The sequence below is a fragment of the Labrus bergylta genome, chromosome 19, assembly GCF_963930695.1.
Source record: "Labrus bergylta chromosome 19, fLabBer1.1, whole genome shotgun sequence".
Taxonomy (NCBI): domain Eukaryota; kingdom Metazoa; phylum Chordata; class Actinopteri; order Labriformes; family Labridae; genus Labrus; species Labrus bergylta.
Window position 1 is genome coordinate 7,383,869 of NC_089213.1, and position 26,238 is coordinate 7,410,106.

The window sequence follows — 26,238 nt, forward strand, 5'->3', positions numbered from 1 at the left end:
TTGTCCTATGATCCTCTCATTACCGTTCCTGTGTCTTTATTCCAGTGTGTTAAACTTCCTGGATGCACACACAGCGGCTCCCCACTCTGTTACACTTTCCTCAAAGCTCCACTGTGAGACGGCCACTCTCTGTAAATGTTTCTCTCCAGCGAGGTCACCGTCCATGTGGCGTCTGAGAGCCGTGCTCTTTGTGAGGACATGAATGGCCTCATTCTGTCTCTCTGCGCTGCTCGCCTCCAATAGAGGCCAGTGAGTAGCGTCCATTACAACCCAGAGAATCAAGGCTCTTGTGATACATTTGCTTTTAATGCCTGGGAGAAGGTCAGCATTCATAAATCATTCAAACTTCAAGCAAATGCCATTCGTTATCTTCCAGTGTTCAAGTGGAATATTATATTTGTATGATACACAGTAGGATTAATATCTGCTTTGAAATATTTATCCCAAAGAGAGACACACATATGTACTAATACTTTAGCCACTAGCTAAATGCACAGATGGCTCAAAGCTTCAAAGAGGCTTAGTCGATCGTGATGACCGTATTAATATTGGCCAAAGTCCAGGATCAAGTTTATTTACTGTTGGAGCATGTCTATGGGAATTTCCCATTTAATCAGCCGACTAAATCTGCTAATTATCCCCCGGAGTCCAGACTGTAAATACGAACGCCGAACGAAGAATAATACAAGAAACACAGATATCAGTAGAAAAATAAAAGAAGACCTAGCTTTTATTAGAAAAACAGAAAAACCTTAGAGGCTGTGGAAGCGTCCATTTGTCCATTATCTATACCGATTTTTCCCGTTCACGTCGCGGGGGGCTGGAGCCGATCCCAGCTGTCATTGGTCAAGAGGCGAGGTCACACCCTCGACTGTTCTCCAGCCAATCACAGAGCTGACATATACTGTAGAGACAGACAACCAGCCACACTCACATTCACACCTACAGGCAATTTAGAGTCTCCAGTTATAATAACGAGCATGTCTTTGGACTGTGGGAGGAAGTCGAGGGGAACCCACACATGCACGAGGAGAACATGCAGACTCCACACAGAGAGGCTCCTGGTCGACGGGGATTCAAACCAGGAGCTAGTTCTACCCACTGCACCACCGATAATATCCTTTAAAAAAAACATTTTGTAGAAGAAGCTTCATACGTTTTCTAGAAGTTCAGAGTGGAGTCTGGGGAAAAAAGAGCTGTTAGGACTAAAAGGAGGGACCGGAGTAAAAACGAGGAGTAGAATGGAGAAGCTGTGTATCATTATTCCAAATGGCCTTTCAGCCTCGACAAACAGAGAAAGAAACCCAGTGTTTGAGCCTCTCAGCCTCCCATCATCAAAGCCATCATCCCATCAGAGCTGCAGAGCTGAGACACAGACGCTGAAAACGTGGATCACAAACTGTTTGTGTTGGTAATGAACAACTTTCAAACGTCTCCCTTTCATTGACCGACTCAGACAAAGGAGGGCTGTCGAGTTTACAGCAGTGTCTTTAAAATTCTCTTATCCCTACACTTCACACGCTTTATGTAGCTCTAATAATCCTTCTGTTTGAATGCCGAGGCGTTTTTAACTTCGATTAAATGTATTATTTTGTCATGTTTTTGCTGCTGTTTTCTGTAGCCTGGGATGTCAACACACGCATGCAGTGAATTCACACACAGATGTTATTTTCATTTGTTTGTTGAGTGTATTTACATGGACTTCTTAATCATCTGGTTTCTTAATAATAATAGCTTTATTTATATAGCACCTATAAAAACAAATGTTTACAAAGTGCTGTGACAGACAAAGCAAATACAGCAACACGACAACAGAACAGAGATCAGCAGAGGGGCCAAACAGAGAGGGCAAAATTGTAAACATGCAAATAACAGGAATAATATAGATTCAACAGGCAGGTATGGAGAGGCAGTTCAATACAATGAAGGAAAATTAGTTTAAAATCAACCAGGAGAGAACAAAATTAAAAACTGAGGGAGAGTGGGACGACATCACATCACAGGCTGTAAACACAGAATGATAAAAGATAAAAAGAAGGGACAAACAGGAGATTGGTTAAATGAATAAAGCAACAGAGAGCTGAAGAGTTAAACGATAAAAGGAGTAGGAGTTTAAAGGGATACATTTAAAGGCTAAAACATTTAAAGAAGAGAAAGATTAAAAGGTTAAAAGCAATACAATTAATAAAAGGAAGGAATAGATCTTTAAAGGAGAATTCACATAAAAGAAAGTCTATAAAAGTGAGTTTTAAGTATCCTGTTTTTGTGTTAGTGCACTTAAACATCCCATCCCGATGTGAGAAAGCACTTCCTTTTACAGTATCAGAATGTAACTCCTGGTGTCTTTTTTTCCAGCCTGTGCTCTCAGGAGACGCTGCCTGTGACCTTCCAGGCCTGCGTCATGACCAAGGACTGCGATGTGACCGAGTGGTCTGAGTGGTCGGCGTGCTCCAAGGAGTGCTACGACCCCAACGGACCCATGGGGGAGCGCACTCGCACCAGAAAAGTGAGCCAGTTCCCCATCGGGGGAGGAGCAGATTGTCCTGAGCTGGAGGAGAAGGAGCCCTGCAGCCCGCAGGGAGACGGGGTACAGCCGTGTATTGTGTAAGTACAAAACAAAGATGGAGAGATATATCTGTTACTGTGCTGCATGATGGATTTTATATGGAACTAATTCACATGGATGATATATTTTAAATATTCTCTCAGGTACATTACATGACTCTGGTGCCACCTGAGTATTCAGATAACAGGTCATCATGTTGCAAGTGGAGTTGTTTATGCAGTGGTGGCAGCTAACTCAGCAGCTAAAAACAACATATCATTTAGTGAAAACACCAAACATTACTGTCAACATCTGCATGTGTACAAACTAGATGTTTTTGGGAGGAAGAAATCTGAAGTTGAACTGAAGTTCAGGCTTCACTCTGTTTCTATTTAATCTAATAATTAATCTAAGATGTCATCGGCTGATTCCATTGGTCTGTTTTATGGTCAGAATAAGAATCAGCCCTAAATCAATGTCCATGGACGGCTGCCGCCTTGGCGACAGAGAAGCAGGAAGAGAGGCAGCGGCGCTGTCCATGGTGCTGAATCTCTGCGCTCTTTGAGTGTCCCCATCTGGAGAACTTAAAGCCCCAAGATGCACTGCTCTCCCAGGGGCCTCATTGTCCCGCAGCAGTGCAGAGGCAGCACAGAGAGAGACCTCGCTCATGAATATGGACCCTTTCATTGGCGACCTCAAATGAATTCCATTATCGGCAGAGAGAGGGAGGCAGGGTTTACATTTGGTGACCTCGGGGCTGAAACCACAAAGCGTTACTGCTGAAGCAGACCGCTGCCAATTCTCCTGCCAGACACAACCCCTCCTATGAATAGACGCTGCAATTAACAACCTCCTTTCAACTAAAAAAAAATCCAGTCTTAGAGAGCTCTGAGTGGACAGTCTGCATACATTGCAAATCCTCGGGCGTATTGTAAACATGGATCTCAGGTCAATAACGTCAAAAGTCTTTCTGACAGAGCTGAGAGAAGCCCGCGCTTCGGATCACTCGTTCTGTTCATTGCCTGTTAAAAGGATAGACTATAAATAATGGACGTAGCCATCGTGATGTCAAACACTTGTTTTGAAGCCTCAGGTTCAGCATTCAAACCTTCACCATGTTGGTTATCTGGAGAAGTGACCATGATCGGGCATGACGCCTGAGAGAAGTGAGGGGCGAGCAAACACAGAGTTAAAGTGAAACAGTCTGTCTCTGACCAACGAGCTGGTTTACAATCTAGATTCCCACAGAATAAGATCTATACTGGTGGTGTTGGCTGACCAGGGTGGTTTTTACATCATAGTTAAAAAAAGCTAAGAGGCCTCACTGCGTTTTCCACATGCAGTCTGCACCTTAAGGGAAGATTAATTTGATATTTTAAAATGTATTAATTAACTTTTTGGAACAATTTACCAAACAATCTTTGATTCTTACTCTATAACCTTTCAGCTCAAGATTTCCTACAAAATCACCGCTACCAAAAAGCATCTCTACGAGTCCTAGATTGAACAGTCTCAACTTTGGAGGTTTTAAAGTGGTTTTACATTCCCTTTGCTACTGTCCTATTTTACCTAAACGGCTCCTTTGTTTTAATCCAATGGACAACATTTTTTGTATCAAGTTCTCAAGACGATAAGTGTCCTCTCTGTCCACGTCCGTCCTCAGTTACAGCTGGAAGACCACCGAGTGGACTGAGTGCCGGGTGGACGTGCTGCTGAGCCAACAGGACCGTCGCCGCGGAAACCAGACCGGGCTGTGTGGAGGCGGGATTCAGACCCGAGAGGTGTACTGTGTCCAGACCAGCAGCGACACACCTGCAGCTAACCTGGGCTCGCTCCGGAGCAAAGAAGGTGACTCTCCCAGCATGCATTTCTTCGATCTTCTTCCCTTTTGGTCAGGTATTTGATCAACTGCCTCGTTAAATCTTTTGTAAAGTGTTAGTTATTTGAATTGTTTTATACTGTACAAGGAGACTAATCTAAAGTCACTAGTACTGCCTACAGCTTCTTTTTTTTTTTTTTAAGATTTATTTATTTGTTTTGTGCCTTTATTGGAGAGATATGACAGTGAATAGATTCAGAAATCAGGGAGAGAGAGAGAGGGGAATGACGTGCGGGAAAGGAGCCACAGGCCGGATGCAAACCTGGGCCGTCAGCCTCCATACATGGGGCGCACGCACTAACCACTGTGCCACCAGCGCCCCACATGTAGCTCCTTTTAAAGAATCTTGAATTGAGAGTTAAATGATTGAGTGTCTAGTGAAGGAAAAATATCATTCCTGTTTTCTTTTTCTGACTATAGATTTGTTTGAGATTGTCATGAGACATTCAGGATGGAGAACATCCAGTTAGGTGACCTTGAGATTTCTTATCTGCAGTCGTAGCGATAGTGAAATACAGCGACTTTAATGCATACCTTCTGGCTGCAGAGATTACATTTAACACTAAGGGGCATGTTTAGCTCGTGCCCTCCCTTCTCTCCAAGGATACACGCAGTGCAGTTAATGGATGGATGGAGTATAGGACTGTTTGGCCTTCACTCTGCCAGTGAAAAGATTCCCTGGATGCTTATGGACTAAATTAACGCCATCTGCATGTGTTTTTTCTTGGTCATGGATCATTATGATTAACTACGACAGAAGCACCACTTTTAGAAATAGTCCAAGTGCCTTTGATTTTGGTCCCTTACCTGAGAACATTTTTGCGTGAGTATTTATTGAATCTACAGAGATATTTGTCAAGTTGCAGGTCCGGTTTTGGCTTTTAATTATGGGTGTTGTAAAGTAGGATGAGCATTAGCAGGTTAGCGGGCAGATGGAGAGGCAGGTAGGTAATGAACAGTCCTGAGCATAAAGAGGAAACGGTTCAAATATACAGTCACAGAAACTCAAAGAACGAACGACTAAATTCATCCAACCAATGCAGAACGATGAAGTGGTGGTTAGATGGTGAAGACCGGGTTGATGATTTGATGGACAGCAGGTGCAGCAGCTGTGCATGATTAGTCAGGATTCACTAGTCAGGAGAGTCAGGGTGAGTTTTCCACGCACACACTACAGATACAGACACACAAAGAGACTGAGAGGAGACACAGAAGGCGGAAAGGGAAGGACAATTCTGCAGCCCCGGTGTCGCCATGACACGAGACTGTGACACTGATTGGCTGCTGTTTGTAGTTTATCATCACTTTATTGCCTTTAGTAGAGGTGGGAAAATAACGATAGAGCAATAAATCAGCATTCTGACTTGTGCGATACAATAATCAAATAGCTGTTGCCAAATATTGATATTTTAAGAAAATAAAAATATGGCACTTTGAGCATATTTCCTTACAAGTTTGAGTTGCCACATCTCTACATCATGACTCCTCATGGTGGCCCTCTTTGTGACATGAATGAGGTTAGAGTGAAGACAAGTGAATTAGCCAAGATGTTGATAGCATGATGATGTCGCACAGGGAGCTATATACGTTTATATTTTTGTTAACCCCCTGCATGTGACATCAATTACACTAAAACACTGTTCATTATTCCACTGCATGATTTTGCATATGAATTTCAGAGGGTTTAGTAAACTGTAACGAGCAAAGTACCCCGGCAGCCTCTTGTTTTATTGTATCATTGGATGCCAGGGTGGATTAGTCAAAAACACATCTGTTTTAGTCCCCAGTTATTGCTTTGCAGTAAAATATTTGGATTCTTTGTAGGTAATCCAGAACGTAATTCCAGATCCACTATTGGAACGGCCTTTCCGGGGCTGTTAAAAGCTCAAATAAAAATAAAAACACCATCAGTTTCCAGGCAACAGGAAACAAAGAGGGTTTGTGGAGTAAATAACAACATTTTTAATAGCTCATGTTTTGACACAGGCTGCTTCAAATCACATCTGTGTATGCCAAACAGCAGACAAAAAAAAGTTGTTTATGAGCTTTTGAATCATCTGCTCGGGATTTCATTTCACACAAGCACCAAAGTCGTGTCATCTGTTCCAGCTCTTCACAGAGTCACCGATATCCTTCTCTCCCCCCGCCTCCCTGCTTCACCCACCATACCGGAACCAGAGGAGAATTAAAGCTGTTTTCCCCCCTCATATCAAATCTGTAACGCAGCTATATGAATATGCTAATGTATGTGCAAAAGCTGCACAGAAAGGAGAGCAGATGAAATATGAGCTTTCACGTAAATTGGTGGTATTACTGAGCGCACGCAGGCTGGAAGCAGCCTGGAAGCAGCCTGGTAGCATGCCCGTGCTTATCCAGCACTGACACAGTAAGTCTCGGTCCATCTGGCCAGGGAGGCTGCACCGGCGTCTGCTGCTGGAAATTATTCAGATCAGATGCTCTCAACCAGCCGCAGTCTTTCATCCTTCAGTGTCAAGATGCCTCATTGCTAATTTTGTTAAAAGCAATGAGCTCCACACTTTTCCACCGTTCTCTTTTCCATACACTGTCAACATAAAATCTTAAAATAACAGAGTGGGCCTGTCTGCATGTTAACACCGCAATTGTTATGGAAAGTGTTTTTTGGGTGGGGGCAATGGGAGACATTAATGGAGGTTTTATGACAAGTGAAAAGTGACTAGACTTGGCTTTGAGGTGTTTTGACAAAGGAAGGAGGCAGGAGGAGGAAAGTAAGAAGAGAGAAAAGTGGAGTTGATGTGATAAATGAGCAGAAGCTCTGCCAGCCCAGCTGCAGCACCACATCCTCCTTGTTTTTCACCCTGCACCTGGCCTTGCTCTCAGACAGGTTTTGTGCTGTCATGTCTTGTATAATTACAACCATCACCTCACTTGGACATGCCAGGATGATAATGAGAGCCTTCATCCATCTCCCATATTCATCTTCACACTTCACTACTTTATTTTTTTGCTAATTCTAGCCTTTTTTGTCCATCCATGATGTAAAGGATCTGGTCAGGTAACTGTTCATTTACACACATCACCCAGCCTTTGGTTGATGGTTCCTTTAAGGAGGATCTGAAAGGGGAGTTTTGCCAACTGAGGGCTGGAATCAGCAAAAATGGGATAATTTTAATGAATCTCCCTCCTTTGCTGAAAGTATTGCTGACCTCTGCTGACACTGAGTTGCCTCTTTTCTATTGAAAAATAATCTCGAGGGAATTCTTTAAAAGTCACATATTATACAAAATACACCATTGTTTTTGTAATGTGTGTATGTGTCCCTAGTCTGTCTACAAACCCCCCAACGATAAGAAAAGTCCATCCTCTCCGTCTTCTGCCTGCTCCACTTTTCAGAAAATGTGTGCTCAAACAGGACGTTTGGAGATTTTCCCTTCATGACATCACAAAGGGCAGTAACTCCTCCCCCAGGTGGGTGACACTCCCACAGCTAGGTGTTTGTTCTGAGTCTGCCTTCTCACCGTAAACAATAAGACATGGAGCGAGAAAGCCCGAGTACACTCGAGCCCTTCCAGAGAGGGGGCGTGGTCAGACACAGCTCATTTACATTTAAAGGTACAGACACAGAAACAGCCTGTTCTGAGCAGGGCTGAAATAGAGGGGTTTATAGGCATGATCTAATTTTTTGAGGAGCTCTGAGGATTATTTAAACTGGTTGAAAAATAGGATAATATGTGACCTTTAAAGTCCAATAAAGACCACAGAAGGCTATTAAAAATGTGTACTAAAATATCTAAGTCTTCAAAAAGACTAGAATCTGTAGTGTAGGTTGTGTTTTTCACCAAACATCTCATCCTGTTGTCTTTAACACAAAAACTTATCACTCCTCAAGAATCAAGAATCCCCATTACATCGCATGCCATCACAACAACAATCTGAGCCTATCAGTGATTCAATACAAGAACTTAGAGTGGACAGACTTTGATCAGCCATGTTTGACTCGAAGGATTGAGTTGCAGGTCTTACAGCTCATTTCATGTCTGCCAGTTTACATCAGTATGTCAAGAAAAAGGATGTGAAAATGGGGCCCAGATTTTATCTGTTGACTTTTCCATATGTGAATGCCTTTATCAGCACCACAAAAAGTAGATCATTTTTCTTTATTACGTGTAAGAGAATGGTGCAGTAGATGATTTCATCGTGATGAGCCAAGCGGCTCTGAGGAGGGAACGTGTAGTCCAATTAAGCTGATGTAATCTCATCATTTGCTTTTAAGGATGATCCGCAAATCCCAGTGTGACTGAGATACGATAGTCTGGCAGTGATATCTGTGAATACACATCATTCCCAGTCCGATTACTGGTAGCCAAAGCCAGCCCAGATCGCTCCACGTTCTTGATTTGATTTACTTGCAGAAGGATTTACTCCATGCTGAAATTCTACCACACTCGTGCAAAGATTACTGCTGACAGCGTCTCTGTTTTGGACAGTTTTACTCTCTTATATGGAGTGTTTCTTCTGATCATAAGCAGCTTTTTAAATCTCTCTGGTGCTACATTTTCCACCCTGTGTTCTTCTGAAGATTACAAGATATAAAAGGATTTTAATAAGTTGTATCAGTTGTTTTTTTCCTGTCCTGGTTCTGGTCAGTGTGTGGCCCGATTGGGGAGCAAACTGTGACATGCTGTATAACAGCTGTGCCACGGCGATGCAAAGAATCCCCGGCTGGAAAGGAGCTGGGAGTCGGGTTATTGATGGCACTTGGCACGTCGCAGCGTACGGCGGCTGCCTCTGAGGTTCCTAATTTGGCTGCTGGAAGTGCAGCACAGGGAAGACTAGACCATCTGGCACAGAGATACCTGAACAAGGTCAGCCTGTGTGGAGATTTCCATTAATCAGCCTTTGTTATGGTTTGTGCAGAGCTGCTCAGACTGGACAAGGAGGGAGGAGAACAAAGAAGCTATTGTCCTCCAAAAGTTCCTAATGAACCATTAGGATGAAAAGCTTTGAGAAATGTGATGTTCTGTTAGCGTTAAGGCACATGAATGGTATTAAAGTCTTCAACAGGTCATTTGGATGATCTCATTTAGCACTTGTTAGCACAGCAGCATATTTTTAGTCATCTGTTTACTACCTGCAAGCTGTAAGTGATAGCTCGCTCTGCCGTTTTTCACAGCCAGTATTCACAGTTTCATATATGTCACACCCCACTCCCCAGATAAAACTTACTTGTCTGGCCATCTTAGGTGGATTCAACTGCATGGTCCACATTTTTCGGGTGTTACTGTTTTGATGTTGCAAAAACATGGCCTCTGTCTGTTGGTCAGTCGTCATTACTGGACTGTACTATCATAAGTAGACTTTAGCTTCACCCATTCTTCTTTAACTCCACTTTGCAGAAATGGATGGATACACATTGCAATATGCAAAATCCGCACAAACAGAAATATCCTCAGGAACAATGTGCGACTTTTTGATCCAGTAGATGTCGCCCTTGAGCACCAGCATTAAAGCAAAACAAATTGCTATTTGGCCAAACCGAATCTTTCGCTCACACCGACAGCGACACACTTCCATCTCCTCCTCCACTCACAATTACATGGACGAGTTATGAGTTAGAACGCACCACCATTAAGTGCAAGCGGCGGACAAAATTATCCTTTGCCCGAACTGCAATCACCTGTGACCTGCATTGTTGTGTCATAGCTTCATATTGTACATACATTACATACATACATACATACACGGTGTTGAATGACGGTGATCTAAAAACCCATAACTGACCTTCAATTATGCAGTGAGTAGACTGTGTTATTCTTTGTTTCTCTAGTCTTTGGCTTAGCCAGCTTTTTCACGCAAGGCTGTCCCGTTCATGTAAACACGGCTCTGATAACAATACAGCCGCCGAGACTCAAGCTTCTCACTCATTTTAGACAGTCATGACTCAGAGAGACATATACACATGATATACTGGATTTCTGCTGTATTTATGTGTAAAATATTGCACATTCTCCTTTAAATATTTTATGAGGACTAAATCCTTATTTTTTTTACAACCCTAACATGTACAATGTTTTCTATGGAAAACCACAAGCCACAGCAGCCAGTGGTGAGCAAACAAGCCCTGACCTCAGTGGTATCGGTAAAAACCATTTGATATAAACACAAATATGAAACATGACTAACTTACCATAGCGCAGTGCTAGCACTCCTGTTTGGCTTGAACTGAACAGGTCTGAACAGGACATTTAATTTTCAATCAGATTCCAACATTTGAGGGCCTGATTGAAAAGCCAGATACATTAGAAGTAGTCCCACATACAAGCAAAGCCAATGATTTATTGTTCACCACATAGCTAGTTTTTACTGTTATAAACTCAGTTCCAATAATGTCAATAATTAGAAACATGATTTGAAGTTGTAAATGAAACAGCTCCTGATCATGTCCCCATCTGACATATCACTCATGCTTGTGGCACGCCGACACTCGATGTTATTGATCAGATGCGCTCGCTTAGGCTACACTATTAGAGGACACACCTTCGGCCAAGCGGAGGCAATTTGCATGTGAATGAGACTCAGTGCTGTGGTGGCACAGCAAGAATGATTCATCAGCCTGACGACCTTGCAGAGAGTCACCTACAGCTGTTTGGAGCTGCAGTCCACTGAGAATCAGGCAAATGGAAGACTGACCCGCTGTGCTAGGAAAAAAAACAAAAACCTTTGTTGTTTCAAAGTTGTCTGCTTTTGGAAGATTGGGGGTTTGGAGGTGCGGAGAATGAAACAGGAGAGTGATGCATTATTGTTCTTTGATATTTTGCTGAAAGGATATTTTTCATGGGGGGACATGGGAATTTAAAGGCAGGAGTATTTGAGCTCCAAAGACTTACTTCTTCCCTTTTCTTTATTAGATGTTTTTGTGTCGGTGTGGTTTGCTCAGTTAAGCTATACAGTTTTCACAGAACTTTGAAGACTAGAGTAAAAATACGGGTGTCTCTGAAGATCATATGAGCCTTGTCTTCTGTGCAGTTTTGAAAATAAATGTACGGTATGAAGGAAAAAACTCACATTTTGCAGCTGATGGTGCCAAGAGAAAATATTTCACACATACTCAGCAACCTGGGTCCACCCGCCTTAACTGTGTTTTCTATCACATGGACAGTGAGAAGAACTGTGGAACATACTGTGGATATCTTTACAAACTGTTTAAATGCATTGTTTAACTGGTTTTTAAAGACTATTATTCTTGTCTGTCTCACAATAGCATTACGGCCGATGGACAGTGATCTATGTCTGGGTATCCCCCCAAACACCACCCAGCTCTGCCACATCAGCTGTCCTGTGGAGTGTGATGTGTCTTCGTGGAGCGCCTGGGGGCCCTGCACTTATGAAAACTGCCAGGACCAGGCAGCCAAAAAAGGTGAGACCTCATTAGAATCATGATTTCCCTGTTTCAAGAGGGACTTCTAGGGACACAAATGTTGTATTTCATTTGATCTTGGAAGTCGGAAATTCCGAGTTGCCTCTCTGATATATCATCAGGAACGCCTCCCTGAAGTCGGAATTACGACTTTGAAACTCTGAACAACTGCAGTGGTCAGAGTTAAAATCCAACATGGCTGCTCTGTGCATCAACAGTAAAGATTAAGCTGTAAATTTTGTGTTTATTAGCTGTCCATCTGTACACATGTTGTCTTTATTTCTGCGCGAAAACCATCCCGTAGTGTGTTGTTATCGTAAGGTTTTATCTAACAAAACAAAGGTACTCCTGGAGGCGGCCACGTTGCTTGTCCGATTTGCAACTGGAGCGCAGGTGATTCCCGGCTCCTACTACTACACCAATGAATACCAAACTTCATTGAAGAAACACAAGCTTTGGTGTGGCAATTTTAACTTGGATCTAGAAAATGACAAACAAACACGCAAACAGCTGTTGCATCCCCCTAAATCGAAGAAACTGGCTGCAATGTCTGCGACGTAATCCTTGAGAGTAGATGCTCATAATGTCATTTTTGACTCTGACAGTTTCAGATTTCTGTGCTTAGATTATGACACTTTTCTTCAAACTAGTCACAGCCATTACTAGACTTCCTCAAAGCATAGTAAATTTAGCAGCTACCCAATGAAGCTAATTAAACACCAAACATATTACCACATTTATGGAATTCCTTTAAAGGTGATATTTACATCTGCGGTGAATCCCATCCAATCAGTTTCATGTCTGCCCGTCCCCATATCTGTTGTTAGCTCTGTCTGAATCACAGTTTTGCTAGCTCAAGGTTGTGGCTGTTAACCTGTCTACATTTTCTTGGCGGGGATGCTTGTCTCCCCTGACTTCTGGTACCAAAACATTAGCATATATGTAAAACAAATGCAACCATTCCTCATTATTAGTAAAGGGCAATATGCAAGACACCTTTTTCATATGCCACCAAAGAAAACCTCTTTCGGTTATGAGATGTTTTTCTTACTCGTTCTTCTGCAGTATATTTTAGAACTAGTCAACAGATAATGAATTTAGTATGAGTGCCAAAATCTAAATCGTAGTCCTTCTGCAGCATTAGATGAGAAACATAAGTTAAGAGTGGCAGCTGAAGCGTCTTCATCTCCACAGCCTGTTTGTCGGTCGTTGTAGCAGGGTGTGCTAGTCCATTAGCCGGGCTGGAGCAGTCGCTGCTTCAGCCCTTAATTATCCTGGAACAGCAGCGTCCGCCATGACTAATGCATGTTGACTCTGCTTTAATGAAGCGCCTCAAATGAAAGGGACGGTTGGAAATTCTCCTCCATGCATCTTAATGATGGATCCGCTCCTTCTCGCTCGTTTGCTCACTACACTCCTCTTGCACACACTGTCGTCCATAGTGTATGCAATGGAAGTTGAATGAAATACACACACACACATTCCCAAAGTGTGTGTACCCTGGCTCTCATTATTCGACAATATATCAACTCAAAATGTGTCCTCCTGGTTTCACATCTTTTTATCCTCCTGACATGGTACATGGGGATCAGTCGGCTGTGATTACCTGTTAGTTTGCTGTATGATCATTTATACCGTGTGATCTCCTGGCTGCAGAGGAATGCACACATTTGTGATCTGTCGATAGAAGCGAGAACAAAATGATTTCAAACTGTATTTACATATTGCAGCAGTACATTTGAGAATGTTATTACATCCTTTTCTTATAAAATCTACTTGAGGCAGTAATGGTGTAGATGGTGTTCACCTAAAATTATTTTGTATAAACAATTAGCACATGCACCAACACTCAACCTTCACTGCTTCTACATGTTTTGTTTTTCAAGATGTGTAAGGTGTAATTTTAGTTTAACTTGAGGATTATTTTGGGACATTTCCTCAATGACAATTCGGAGGTTATAAGTTGTGTTATTTTTAACAACGAGAGCTATCAGGTGTAGATGACTTTACCTTATAAAACACCTGATGAAAACCCCGGACAAGACATAGCTTAGATTTGTTTCATATGAATTGGTTGAATGTGCACAAATATATATTAACTAAACAAATCTGTGTTTGATGTGTCCGTTTAGGTTTGGTTGTGGTTTGCTCTCAATGCTCTCATCAGTCTTGTTTACTGACTTACACCTTGTTATTTTACAGAGGTTGGTTGACTAAGGGTTTTCTTAAAGAGGGTTTCCTAATTTCTAGGTTTTTATAGAAAATGGTGTCCCTCAAGGGTCCATGTTGGGGCCTATTTTATTAATTATTTATTAAAATAAAAATATATTCTGCTGACAGTTATATTATATATATATGAATTTGTTCTTCCTTAGCAAGTGGAATGAATAACCTCCAAACTGCTTTTAATGTTCAGATAAATATTTGTTAATTAAGACTCATATTTCATGCTAACAAGATGACCTGCTTCTCCAGGTCAAAGCAAACAGTTACAGCCGTAGCAGCAGGCTGTCCCCACCAACGATCCCGTTAAGTCGAGCTACGATTAGGACATTCAATTGGACTACTGTCTTGTCCCAGTATACAAGTACCAGGCGAGAATGGAATTATTAATGGTAGTATGTCCTACTCCGCTACAGTAGGTGGTGACGTAACCCCTTCAGCAACTATTCTTCGACCTCCTGCCAGCAAATGGCAGCTGTTTGTATGAGAGACAGTGAAAACATGGACAACTTTACAGCTTTGTACTTTTCATAGTCTTTATTAATAAATCTTTAATCACCACAGGAGAAAAACAGGTAGCTTTAAAGATCAGACGTTTACAGTAGAACAAATAAGTACTTGTATATTTAGGTTACACAGTATTTTAAGTGTCCATATGTGCTCATAGTCCTTGTGGGACTTTTACCACCGTGTTTTTTTGGTGTGTGTTGATTGTTTTTATCAGTGCTGCCACTGACTATCAGCTGCCAAACTGCTCGTCGTTGTTTTCATAGCTTTTACAGTTAAGATCTATTCTGCAAAATCATATGTGCAGTATCCAAATTCCAAACAGTGGCATGATGATACCTGATGTATTTGGAGTTAATATAAATGTGGATTGGTGTGTCTGTCCTTCATCTTATCTGAAAGCATAACACAACATAGCCCAGCCTCTATATCCTGAGATGATCTCACGTACATCATAGGTCATCATGTTATGTGCATGATAGGTCATCATATGATTGTTTCCATGGATGTGTTTTTAGTCAGTGAAGCCTCGAGCTCTGACAGCAGCTGTCTGTGCTGCTTGCTCTCCTGCAGCCTGCTGTTCATAACACACCCTGCAGATAGCACGTGAGTGATGCTTGATAGAATTGAATTCCCTTCACCCCGGGTCTCATCTTCCTTCATACAAACCCTCCCCTTCCCCCCTCTCTGATAAATGCTCCATCAATGGGTCTAGACACATGACAGTACATGTTCCACTGACCTGCCTGATTAAATAAAGGCTTCTGAGGTGAAAGCAGAGGCACAATGAGATAGAAGAGAGGCGATTCTGCTGTCTCCACCTGAGTCCTGCGGGCGCTCCAGTCCTCTGCAGCCTTATCGGACCGGAGCAGGAGTCTGGATTAGGAGGGTGTGTGACCTTGGCTGGGCAGGAGTTAACATCCCCCCTCTTCCCAGGACTTGGGTCATGGAATACTATGCCCTTGAGAAAAAGAAAAGACACACATAAGGAAAAACCTGTGCTGAAATGGTGGATTGCTGCATGCATTAATCACTTTGGATAGAAGCTAATGTAATAAGAGGAAATAAGAAATCATTATTGGAACTTCTTCTGTGAACTTCAAGCTTAATGGGCTGTCACTTTAAATGCAATATTACGGTTATCATCAAAGACACAGTGTGAGTACAGAGTGAAGTTAATGTGCTTACAGTTTCCTCTGAGGAGATCACAGTGAGGGGGGGCTTTGGTTGATTAGCATGGGGCTGTTTTGTGCTCATTTACTCCCTCTTTTTTATTTTTTTTCCTCGACAGGCTTCAAACTGAGGAAGAGGAAGATCGTCAATGAGCCCACAGGCGGGACGGGGAACTGCCCCCACCTGGTGGAGGCCATACCGTGTGAGGACCCCAGCTGCTACGACTGGCTGGTGGTCAAACTGGAGGAATGCATCCCTGATAACGAGAAGGAGTGTGGACCAGGGACCCAGATCCCACAAGTGCAGTGTGTCAACAGTGATGGTGAGTTGAAGAAGTTTACCTTCAGGAAAATATAGGGACTGTGACATAAAGCACTCTGTAATGGATAAACACATTTAAGATGGCTGTGCTGTTTGGATCAGTCTTTGCTGGGGTGATATGGTGCTCACTCTTCACACTTGTTGACTAATGTGTTATCTAGGGGTGTGAGTCATTCAATATCTCATGATTCAATTTGATTCAATTTTTATTCTCGAGGTCACAGATCGATCCAAAAACTAATTTTGATTCATTAGATTCTCCACAAAGGAGTGCTTATTTCAGGATCTCCTCCAGTCTGCTGTGCACTAAGAAGCTGCTAATTATTATTGATATTCAATAGCTCAATAAAATGTCTTCAAGATAATGCAGCTTTTATATTTATAGCGATTTTAATCAGCTGATTGCAATAATGTCAAAATACACGGAGGAGAACCTGAAACAAAGATTCATTTATGCTTCACTCGAGCTGTGCTTGAGCCATTTTACTGAGTATTTACCAGACGTTACCATTTATCTAAAGCGTTCATTGTTGACGACGCTGTAGGGGTGCAGGTCTTTTTGAAATGCAACAGTCCATTATTGCCCATTCAGAATTGGCTTTGCAGATTGATCAAGTTGTGCAGTTTACTGTTGAGGTGATGTTGGCTGTCGTTCCACTTATTTCCACTTCGCATGGTGGCATACGATGTGAGCTCGTGCATTTGAAATATTCCCAAATCACTCGACTTTCATTTCACAGATATTGCATATTGAAGACGTTGTATCAAGCTTCCTCTTACCTGGGGGGGTCGTAGAGAGCTAGCTAGTGTTAGCAGCATAGCTGACTAGCCAGGATAGATGCCCCTTGCTGCATCAGTGTACCAGGTGGAAGGTGGAGAGGGTGCATGGAAGAAAATATGTGCAGCGGGATTGCTTTGCTCAAAGTGGCTACTGGTGAAATTTTACTTGGGATGAGAGATATTTTAAAAATATCCAAATGTATCCAGATGTGGACTCAAATAACTTCATTTAGAGTGAAGTGACTTGGGTTCAGTCCTACACGTCTGCACTTCCTGCCTGAATATGTCAGTTATGTCTGGAGGTTGTGTTGATGTGAGTCAGTCCTCTCTGCCCTGATGCTACAGAGACACTCGACCTCTCTCTGAACCTCCAAACTGTCGTCCTTTTAACCTCGGCTCACTGCCATACATTGTAATTGATGCACTCGTTGACGGGAGATATTATATTTGTGTAGTTTTCTGGATCCTTCTAAGCTATTTAGTTGTGTTCATATATGTGTTTGTGTGTTGCTATACTCACCTCTGAGAGCTGTGCTGGCAGAAAAAAGTGAGGCAGCAGAAGAACAGTGCTGACACTGCCGGAGGGAGGTCACACTCACACACACGCACACAAACACACACTCACACAAACACACTCTGACCTCAAGACTCGGCAACTGTTTTCTCGTTGCTGCCCACCATATAACCAAGGAAACAGCAGACAGACTAACACACCATTTCCTGTCAGAAAATAACACCTGTTGTGCTGCTGAGCGTTTCATAGCGTTATTTGGCTCATATCGATCTTTTCCTCTCCGATTCCTTCTCCTCATCTTCCCTAACCGTGCACACCAACTCTCAATGTTCATGCAGCTGTTTTTAAAGTCTCACAGACTCTGAAAGAATTCAGCAAAGCTTCCCCTCAAGAGATCTGCACAGTTTGTTTTAGATAAAGTTACTATGAGAAAGTCGCTAGTCTGATTTAGGATGAAGGTAATTGGCTTAAAGAGCCGTGATAACCAAAAAAAACGTCTGACAAAGTTTTGAGACTGTTTCTAAAGAGCAAGTATCTCATACTGCAAAGACTCTTTGTTTAAAAGTTTTATGAAACTAAACTTTGAAACTATAAATACACTGTGCTCTACATCCAAACGATGTGTGATTGCATATGATTGTAAAAGTTTGATCTATTTCCTCAATTGTCTCTCATACTTTAAAATGGAACTCAGTTGGTTTCACTTGAATCCTGATGTTCAATACTGGAGTCTGAGGAGATATTTTCACATATTTTGGATCATTTCAGGGCAACATTACTCAAAAATGTTAATGAAGATCATGTGTGTCATTTACAGACACACAAAAATCAGTTCCCAGTTTGGGCACTGGTGAAGATAATTCAGTGAGAAGCCTTTGCTCTGAGTTAGTCATCAAGTACCACCAGGTCACACGATAATCAGCTGTTAGGTTATTAAAAATCCTGTTTCTTATATTCAGGGTGAGAACAGGAAATAATAACAGGAAATAGTCTGCCGTTTATTTGTTTATGAGAATTGAATTCTAAGGGATGCTAAACGTTCAGGAATTCTCTGAGGCAGTCTGACAGAAAGCAAACATTTGTTTTAGTTAAACTGCAGCCGGCAGAACACCATGAGAGAATTGTTCGGATACATTTTTAATTTCGTTGTTCTTTCTTCCAGACATGATGTAATATTTAAATAATGTCGCCTGCTCGGGGAAATTTACAATTCTGTGACATGTAATGAGACACGAGAAGGTAGAAAAAACTATGATGGAAGATGAGACGCTGGTTCATCATGGACCGTATTTAAGACGAAAATGCAGATGTGCCTTCAGCCTGCATTGATTTAAATGGCAAATAAATCTGGTCATAAAGTTCTACAATTCACTTATTTATCCAATGTCAGAGAGTAAAGAACAACACAAGCAAGGATCCAGAGAGGAGGAGACAAAGTCACAAAGTGCAAACACACAGCTTTCAGTCTGATTGGACAGACAGGTGCTGACAGTCTAGCCGATACAAATCTAGCGCTGGCTTTGGCTGACAATTTTGCATTTGCTGAACTTTTGTTTGTTTCTGGCTCCACTGTCTATTTATATTTGATTTGGTCACTTCTGGCTAAAAAACAGACAAAACAAGATTGTAACAGTGAAAAAGACTAATCCCTTCAAAGAGGTAGTCCTCTCATCTAACCTCATCATCCTGCTCTTGCAGTCGATGTAGAAAACACAGCCGTTGTAAACGACGGCATGTGCAGCTCTGTCTTTTATTATCAAACCAGAAGTTTGAGGAATATGAAGGAACTCATTTTCCTTTAACGAGTCAATAATGACCTGAATATGCTAATTTCATCCAATCAGTTTTTCTTCTTTCCTCCACAAAACCGTGTGTGTAAATGTGTAGTTGTGTAGTAGATTCCTGAACCACAACACAGTAGCTGCTAATGAGGGCCCAGGGGAGGACCAGAGAGAGAGAGAGAGAGAGAGAGAGAGAGAGAGAGAGGGCGAGAGAGGGAGAGAGAGAAAGAGAGAGAGAGAGAGGGCGAGAGATGGAGAGAGGGGGGGGGATGGGGGGTGTTCCACATTATCCTCATAATCAAGGTCCCCATTCACACCCTGCACTGCTCCCTGTTGTTACAACGTCAGGAAATGATCATCCTTCTGACTTCTTCTCGCCAACTAATTATCTTTTGTCCTGTTTCTCAGAAAATGAAAAGACATTACCTTGGAAGATAATTAAATATGAAACCCCAGGACGTGTAGATATTACTGAGACCTCTTCTACAATATACATTTTTGAATGTCTCTTAGAAGCCAAACATGTACAACACGCTGTTTACTGGAGTTAATAAAACCTAAAGGCAATCACTTTGTCCCTTTTTCAATTGTGGGTGAAAGGAGGAAAGTGAAAGTTTAAGTGGACTTAAGCCTGATTTATACTTCAGATCTATTGTATGTCATAACTTCTCTTAGCCCTGTACCTACACACTATGAAGCCTAACATGCACCTCCTCACAAATGTAACTATGCGTCAAACTGATGCAGACCGCAAGCCCTGTGATTGGTCTGCAGCTTGGCATATTTCCAGCATTTACAAGAGTTCCGCCAAATTCCCCATTTTGCAGAAGGAAAATTAAAAAAATCAGCTCCTAATCCAACGCTTGGTTATAGTCGCCATGGTTTCCTGTACACAAATAAAACTGGCGATAAAACTAGCTTCGAAATCGCACTGCCAACTAGTGTTTAAACCAGGCTCTAAGAAATAGTTTCACGAATGCCAGTAGTCTGTAGAACGTAGGACTGTAGGTCTCTATCTTGTTCCTAATGTTTAGGGTCGTTAAAAGGTAATCAGGACACATGCAAATTCTGCCGCTCTAGGCGATAAGCAGGTATGCCGACCCTCTGTGGAAGCCTTACAAGAAATGTCACATCAGCGACAATATGCCAAACACGAATATATAAAGTCTTTTGCAATGCAAGTGTGCTTATATTGTCGTCATTATTATATTATACTGGAGTCAACATGTGGGTAGATTTTGCAGCTCTATATACAGATAACATAAAAATAACAGGTCCTTTTTATACCTACATCCAGATCACTGGGTTATGTAAACATTTGGCGTTATTAAGGTATCTTCACACAACATTTATCTTCTCTTGGATACAGGCTAAGTTGGTGTGATTGGACAGGTCTGCCATGGCAGCTGAGAGCCGGGGGTGGTATCTGCTCTAAGCGATTGCTTAGTTTGCCTATGACACTGTTGGTAATGTTTCACTATAAGCATCAACATTTGTTAAAGTTTTATTTGATTTATTAGGTTTTTGTGATGTTCTTACATCTGTCTGTACTTGTTTTTCAAATGCCATATCTCAGAAAAGTCAGGACGAAGTATTTCTCAATCAAACACTTCCCAACACTTGGACTCAAGGGTGCAGATATTACATTTTGAAGGTCAAAGGTGAAAATCCCCTCAGACTCTGTCCCCTTGTGTACCTGTTTGTTCGCTTGCTGCGAGGGTTTTCTGATCATCACCTCCTCTGATTGATGAAGTCATGCATTTAGAAGAAAGAAGATCTATCTTAAGGCCTCACCTGTCTTAAAGCTCACCCTCTCACATATCCATTTGCTCATCTTTTACCCATTCTCTTCTCCCTCATTTCCTGGAGGAGTCTTATTATCTGTATCCATTGAAATGGTTGGGGAATAAATCCAGGTAAGTAGTTTCAGCCCTGACCATAAAAGAAAAAAAATGTCCTCAAGGTGACCTCACCTTCATCCCTCTTTCTGTCTTCCTCTCCTTCCTCCGTCTGGAAGACACTCAGCTGAAAACATGCTGGCTTCCTTTCATGGCACCCTGTTGAATCAGTCTTATTGGTAAATTAGATTAGCGCAGCCGGCTCCACACAGTCAGCTTGGATTTAGTCTGCCTTTCTTCCCCATTACCTCTGACTGCATTGCTGCCACTCTCCCCCGGATGGTGCAGAATTGAATAGAGGAGATGTCAGCCTCCGTCTGCTGCGTTTCCATCAGCAGAGGTTCAGACAGCGGTTTGACTTGTCTGATGTTTGTAATGTAGAAAAAGAAAATTCTCTCTTTGATCGCTCCAATTGCTTGCTGAGCTCAGGGCGAAGTGATTCCACTTCAGCCTCTCAGATCTGTGAGTTTAGCAGAGTGATTTTGAACATTGTGTGGAACAGGAGAGAAGAAGAAGGTGCTCGCTCTGAAACTCGTCCTCCCTGCAAAGCTACAAGCACTCTTTGATATATCTTTCATGCACACTGAACGTCTTTCATTCCCCAAAAAGTTACACATTTTATGTTATGTCTGTCTGAGGTTCTGATTCTGCTTCTTCCTTAAATTTATCCTTTAGATGCTGCTAAAATGTTAGCTTAACCCTAACCGAACTGAAAAACAGATGATTCATACCTTCTGTTTACGTAAAACAAAATCAACTCATCAGAATCACAACATTGACAAGTATGATTGCACATGGAAGGAATAACAAGGTTTTTTGGTCCTTCACAATAAAATACAAAGTGATTAAATAAAAGTAAATTGTATCTGATGTCTTTACCAGTTGGCAAAATATGTCCAGATAAAAAAGAGAGATACAAAAGAGGGGAAAGGATTGTTTTCTGGGTGTTACCTGTGCTGTCTGCATCAACAAATTATTTAAACTTGTGCTGAATTTCGTAGAAAATAGAACCAAAGCTAGCATGACTTCAAAGAAAAAGAAGAAGAACAGGACATATTTTTAACACATTGCTTAGTTTCTTTGCTGACACACACTGTTTGCTGACAAACTAGGACAAACTGAACATATCTGAAGATCTCCGCCTTACAGAACTCTGCTAGGGAAAAAGGATGGGAGGGGCAGGGGAAGGGTAGAGGCAGGAGGGGAGGGGGGAGCTGAGGGATGAAGGAGGTGTGTCTAAAGAGAGTATTGTTTTGGTGTGAAAATCAGCACTGAGAGTCGTATAATTTTCTCATACACACATCAATGATTCTTATTTTTTATGCTAGTTGTCCTTCTTACAGTATATTTGCCAATTGTAGACGTGTACTTTTAGTAATAATATATAATTCTAGTACACAAAAATGTACTAGAAAAATGGAAAATGTTCTATTCCCTTGAGATAAATGATACGTCAGACACATCAAAGAGACCCTTTTTTTCATTTAGATCTTTATATTTTAGAAAAATAAAATAGAAGGAGTTCCTCCGTTGCATAATGGTTTTAGAGCCCCAACGAGGTTTGTGATCGTTTGAGGTGAACCTTCGTCCAGAGCTGTTAGAGCTCCAAACAAAGTGTAGCGATAAGCCTGGCTATAAAGGGCTAGTGTCATACAGACACTTTAATGATTTCCTCCAGAATCCATCAAAAGGAAGTCTTCTATTACCCCTGTCAAGGCTCCATACGGCCCACATCACCAACCCCCCGCCCCACCCCCACAGCCATGTGGCATCCCTCAGAGTTTCTCTTGACTGGCCTCTTATTGATCTCTTGTTGTCTCTCTCTAATGAAAATGGATCTGTTTTTTTCCCCGGGGTCTCAGACGTATCACTCAACCCGCTGGTTGCTATTCTTCCAGCTCTTCACCACGAGATTTTCACAGATATGGTCCTTCAGCGACAGGATGGGCTTAGATGGAATGGCATAGGGGGAAAGGGAGGGGAGTAAGGAGAGTGAGGACAGACTGCAGATGAAGATCAATACTGGCAACATTGGCAATTTAGCACCCCCAACCCAAAGATTTTGCTTGCGCCAACATTTTTAATCTTCCATTAGCTCGAGTTGAGACTGCCTTATTTGAAAAACATGAACCACGACAGAGGTCTTTAAAGTATTAATGTCCAGATGAGTGGTTTTATTTATTAAACATAGAAAGATTATTCATCAGTGTCATGACCATGTCATTTATGCATGTGGCAGGGATTGAAAAAGTATGCAAACACATTTTAAACTGTTGATACAACCTGGCCAGAGACTGCTTCAACTTCCAAATTCCTGCACATGTTCTAAATATTTGTGTGTAAATTATCTCAGATGATCATGTTCATTTGAGTTTTATAAACCATGCCAGGTGGCAACCAAGCGGAAACCTCCCGTGTAGAAAAATGAAGCCAATTAGGAGGTTAAAAAAAACCCACTGCATTAACTTGAGTGTCCACTTGAAGCTGGCTGCGAAAGCCAAAGAATCCCTGCTAGGTCCCGTATTAAACTGCCTATTTGTGCAGCTAATATAAATTCATTTTTTTGTTTGAATGGTTCTTTTTCTTTTTTTTAAGCCCAGGAGTTGTTTGTCAATAAGCATATTAAGGGACTCGGCTGATGAGATTCACAGGTTGGAGCGTTGGAGCTGTTTACCAGGACGCTTAAGACCCACCTCAGTTTGAGCGCTTTGCCATTTTTTAGGTTAAGATAGTGTTTTCAATATGGCAACCGTCATTGTTGGCTCTTCAGGAATCCATGGATGACATTGCTTTACTTTTTAAATTCTAAATTTTGTCTCCTGAGATACGTCTTAATTTGCTTGATCTGTTCTTGTCTATCCAGGTGAATATGTGGAGAGGCAGCTCTGCCGCGATGCCATCCTGCCCATGCCGGTCATCTGTGAGGTGCCTTGCCCAAAGGACTGTGCCCTGAGCCCCTGGACCCCCTGGTCCCTGTGCTCTAACACTTGCTCTGGAAAAAACACCGAGGGCAAACAGACGAGAGCTCGCTCCATCCTGGCCTACAATGCAGGAGAAGGTAAGCCCTCCACCAGCTTTAGAAACACTCCCAGGGCTAGACAGATGTCCCTGCATTGGACAGATAATTATCTTTGTAAATCTTTAAGCGTCATTTAAACAAAGTATACACTAATCGCACTCCTAATCCTAAGCCTTTGCTAGAAGTGCAAGTTCCGAAACCAATGTTTTGCTCTATATCTTCTCCTTCTAGTTCAGTCCAAGACAAAAGATGCTACGACTAGAGAATTGAAACTTGCAGCTGCTTGCAATGTTCTGGGATCTCATTTACATAGCATTGCATAGAGTCCACGCTAATACATGTTCCGGTATGTGCAAGCAAAACCCGGAAACTGTGAGCCCTAAAGATAATTATGTTTTATAAAACCATGCACAGAAGTTCATGGCAAACTTAATGGCCTTCACTATGAACGATTATGAGGACATCTTAGATACTACAGAGCCATCCAGGCTTGTCCAGGCCCCTTTAACTTTCTGAAACCTTCCAATTTACACCCATTCACCTGAAGTTTTCTCAAAACAGACTAACCAATTAGGGAATCTTTGGTCTAAAGTGGCCTTTTGATACACTGAGTGAAATGTTAGAGTGAAATGAATTATTCTGTGTTCCTCTACAGCGACTGCAAAGGCTGTGGCTTGGGTTACTGTGATGCAGGGTAAGACTAGAAGAATAAACCAGCCTGATTGTCTGGACTGTTGCAAGACTACAAATATATCGCCCAATAAGCTCATTAAATAATCACCAGGATTTTGCCCTCTGTTCAAGGTCCTTCTCTGCTGTCAAAGATCCAGCCAGTCTTCGGTACTTTCATATCTGATGTTTCTAGACAATAGAAAGTGTTTTTTTGCTGATGTAGCACGTGGTCCTTGTATGTTTAACTAGATGGAAATAGAAACATAGCTCCCATGATATAATATCCTCCTGCTGATTTGCTTGGCCAGCAGAATCACTGTGCTTTCAAAATAGAAAAAGGCTCTCACAGACTAGAAGTAGCATTGAGAATCCCCTAGCATTAAGTGTTTTAAATCCCAGGGGTGAGGAGGAGATTGGTATCTAAATGTTGCTGGAATGATACTGAAGTAAGTGGGTCCTTGGTAAAGCCCAACCCTCCAAGCTGCCAATCACACTCTGAGAATAAAGCCGTTCTCACCAACGGTTGTAATGAGAAGAAACGGGAGGCTGCACAGATGGTTATCGTGTAGCCTGGCAGCAGATCAGAATTTTATCTTTAACTTCCCGCTACCATTTTAACAGCTCTCGCAGTCGTCTCCTGGACCACATTGCGTGACATGCTGTCTTTGGCATATTCACAACAACGCAGCATCCATGCTGGAGTAAGGAGACGCCTCATACATAATGGATGATTCTACTCCATCGTCCATGCTGGGCTTCAAGGGGATGTCCATGCAGAGTGTGATTCAGGCTGCAGGTTGCACGCCGCCACTTGTTTATTAGCTTTCTCAGCATTCAGGAGGCAGACACTGTTGCAGTATTAGATGGAAGACAACCAACAGAGTAAGGAGCCCGACGAGCTGATGATGTGTGCGCTGGTTGAAGTCACTTAGACCTCTCTCTCTCTAGCAAAGTGAACCTGGTTGGAGAGGACTAGTCAGCATACAGAATGAGACTCAGGATGGAGCAGAGAGGAGTGGTAGAGAGGTTTTTGTGAGTCTATCTGTCTGTTGGACCCTTTTCATATGAAGACCAGGAGGGTTCAGATGTTTTGTGTGATACCGCTGGCTTAGTTGTGGTGTAATGCAAATACGTGAATGTGCTTGCTAAAAGCATCAGTGTTGCACTTATGCTACACCGTCCACCTGCACATATATGGATAACAAGTCTCAAACATAAATACTTTTTTTTTTTTTTACTTTATCCTTGGGCCATATTTAAAAAGATAAGTAATGGATACAATACAAGAAAGAATGGGACAGACGACTTGGAAAGCATGTGTCATCATGTCAAACCTTCTTATTGTCTCCCATGGAAAAATCCAAATCATCAGCATGCTGGTTAATTTCCGACAGTAGAGCCAATGCCCCCCATGTGCAGAGACTATAATCCTCCCCGCAGGGTCCCAATCTCACCCAAACTCTCTCCTCCCAATAAATTGTGTCTCCCTTCAGCTGTCCTATCAGGATAAGGTAAATTCGACAAAAACTA

General features: G+C 42.1%; 1 protein-coding gene across 1 annotated transcript in view; it reads left to right on the forward strand.

The window, feature by feature from the left end:
* The window catches only part of thsd7aa (thrombospondin, type I, domain containing 7Aa), a 143,730-nt gene that overhangs the window by 69,684 nt on the left and 47,808 nt on the right, over positions 1-26,238 (forward strand). Inside the window, exons 3-7 of the mRNA XM_020638651.2 lie at positions 2,356-2,604; positions 4,209-4,393; positions 11,665-11,820; positions 15,842-16,045; positions 23,881-24,075. Of these exons, the coding sequence (XP_020494307.2) occupies positions 2,356-2,604; positions 4,209-4,393; positions 11,665-11,820; positions 15,842-16,045; positions 23,881-24,075 (989 nt within the window). The remainder of the gene's footprint in view (positions 1-2,355; positions 2,605-4,208; positions 4,394-11,664; positions 11,821-15,841; positions 16,046-23,880; positions 24,076-26,238) is intronic.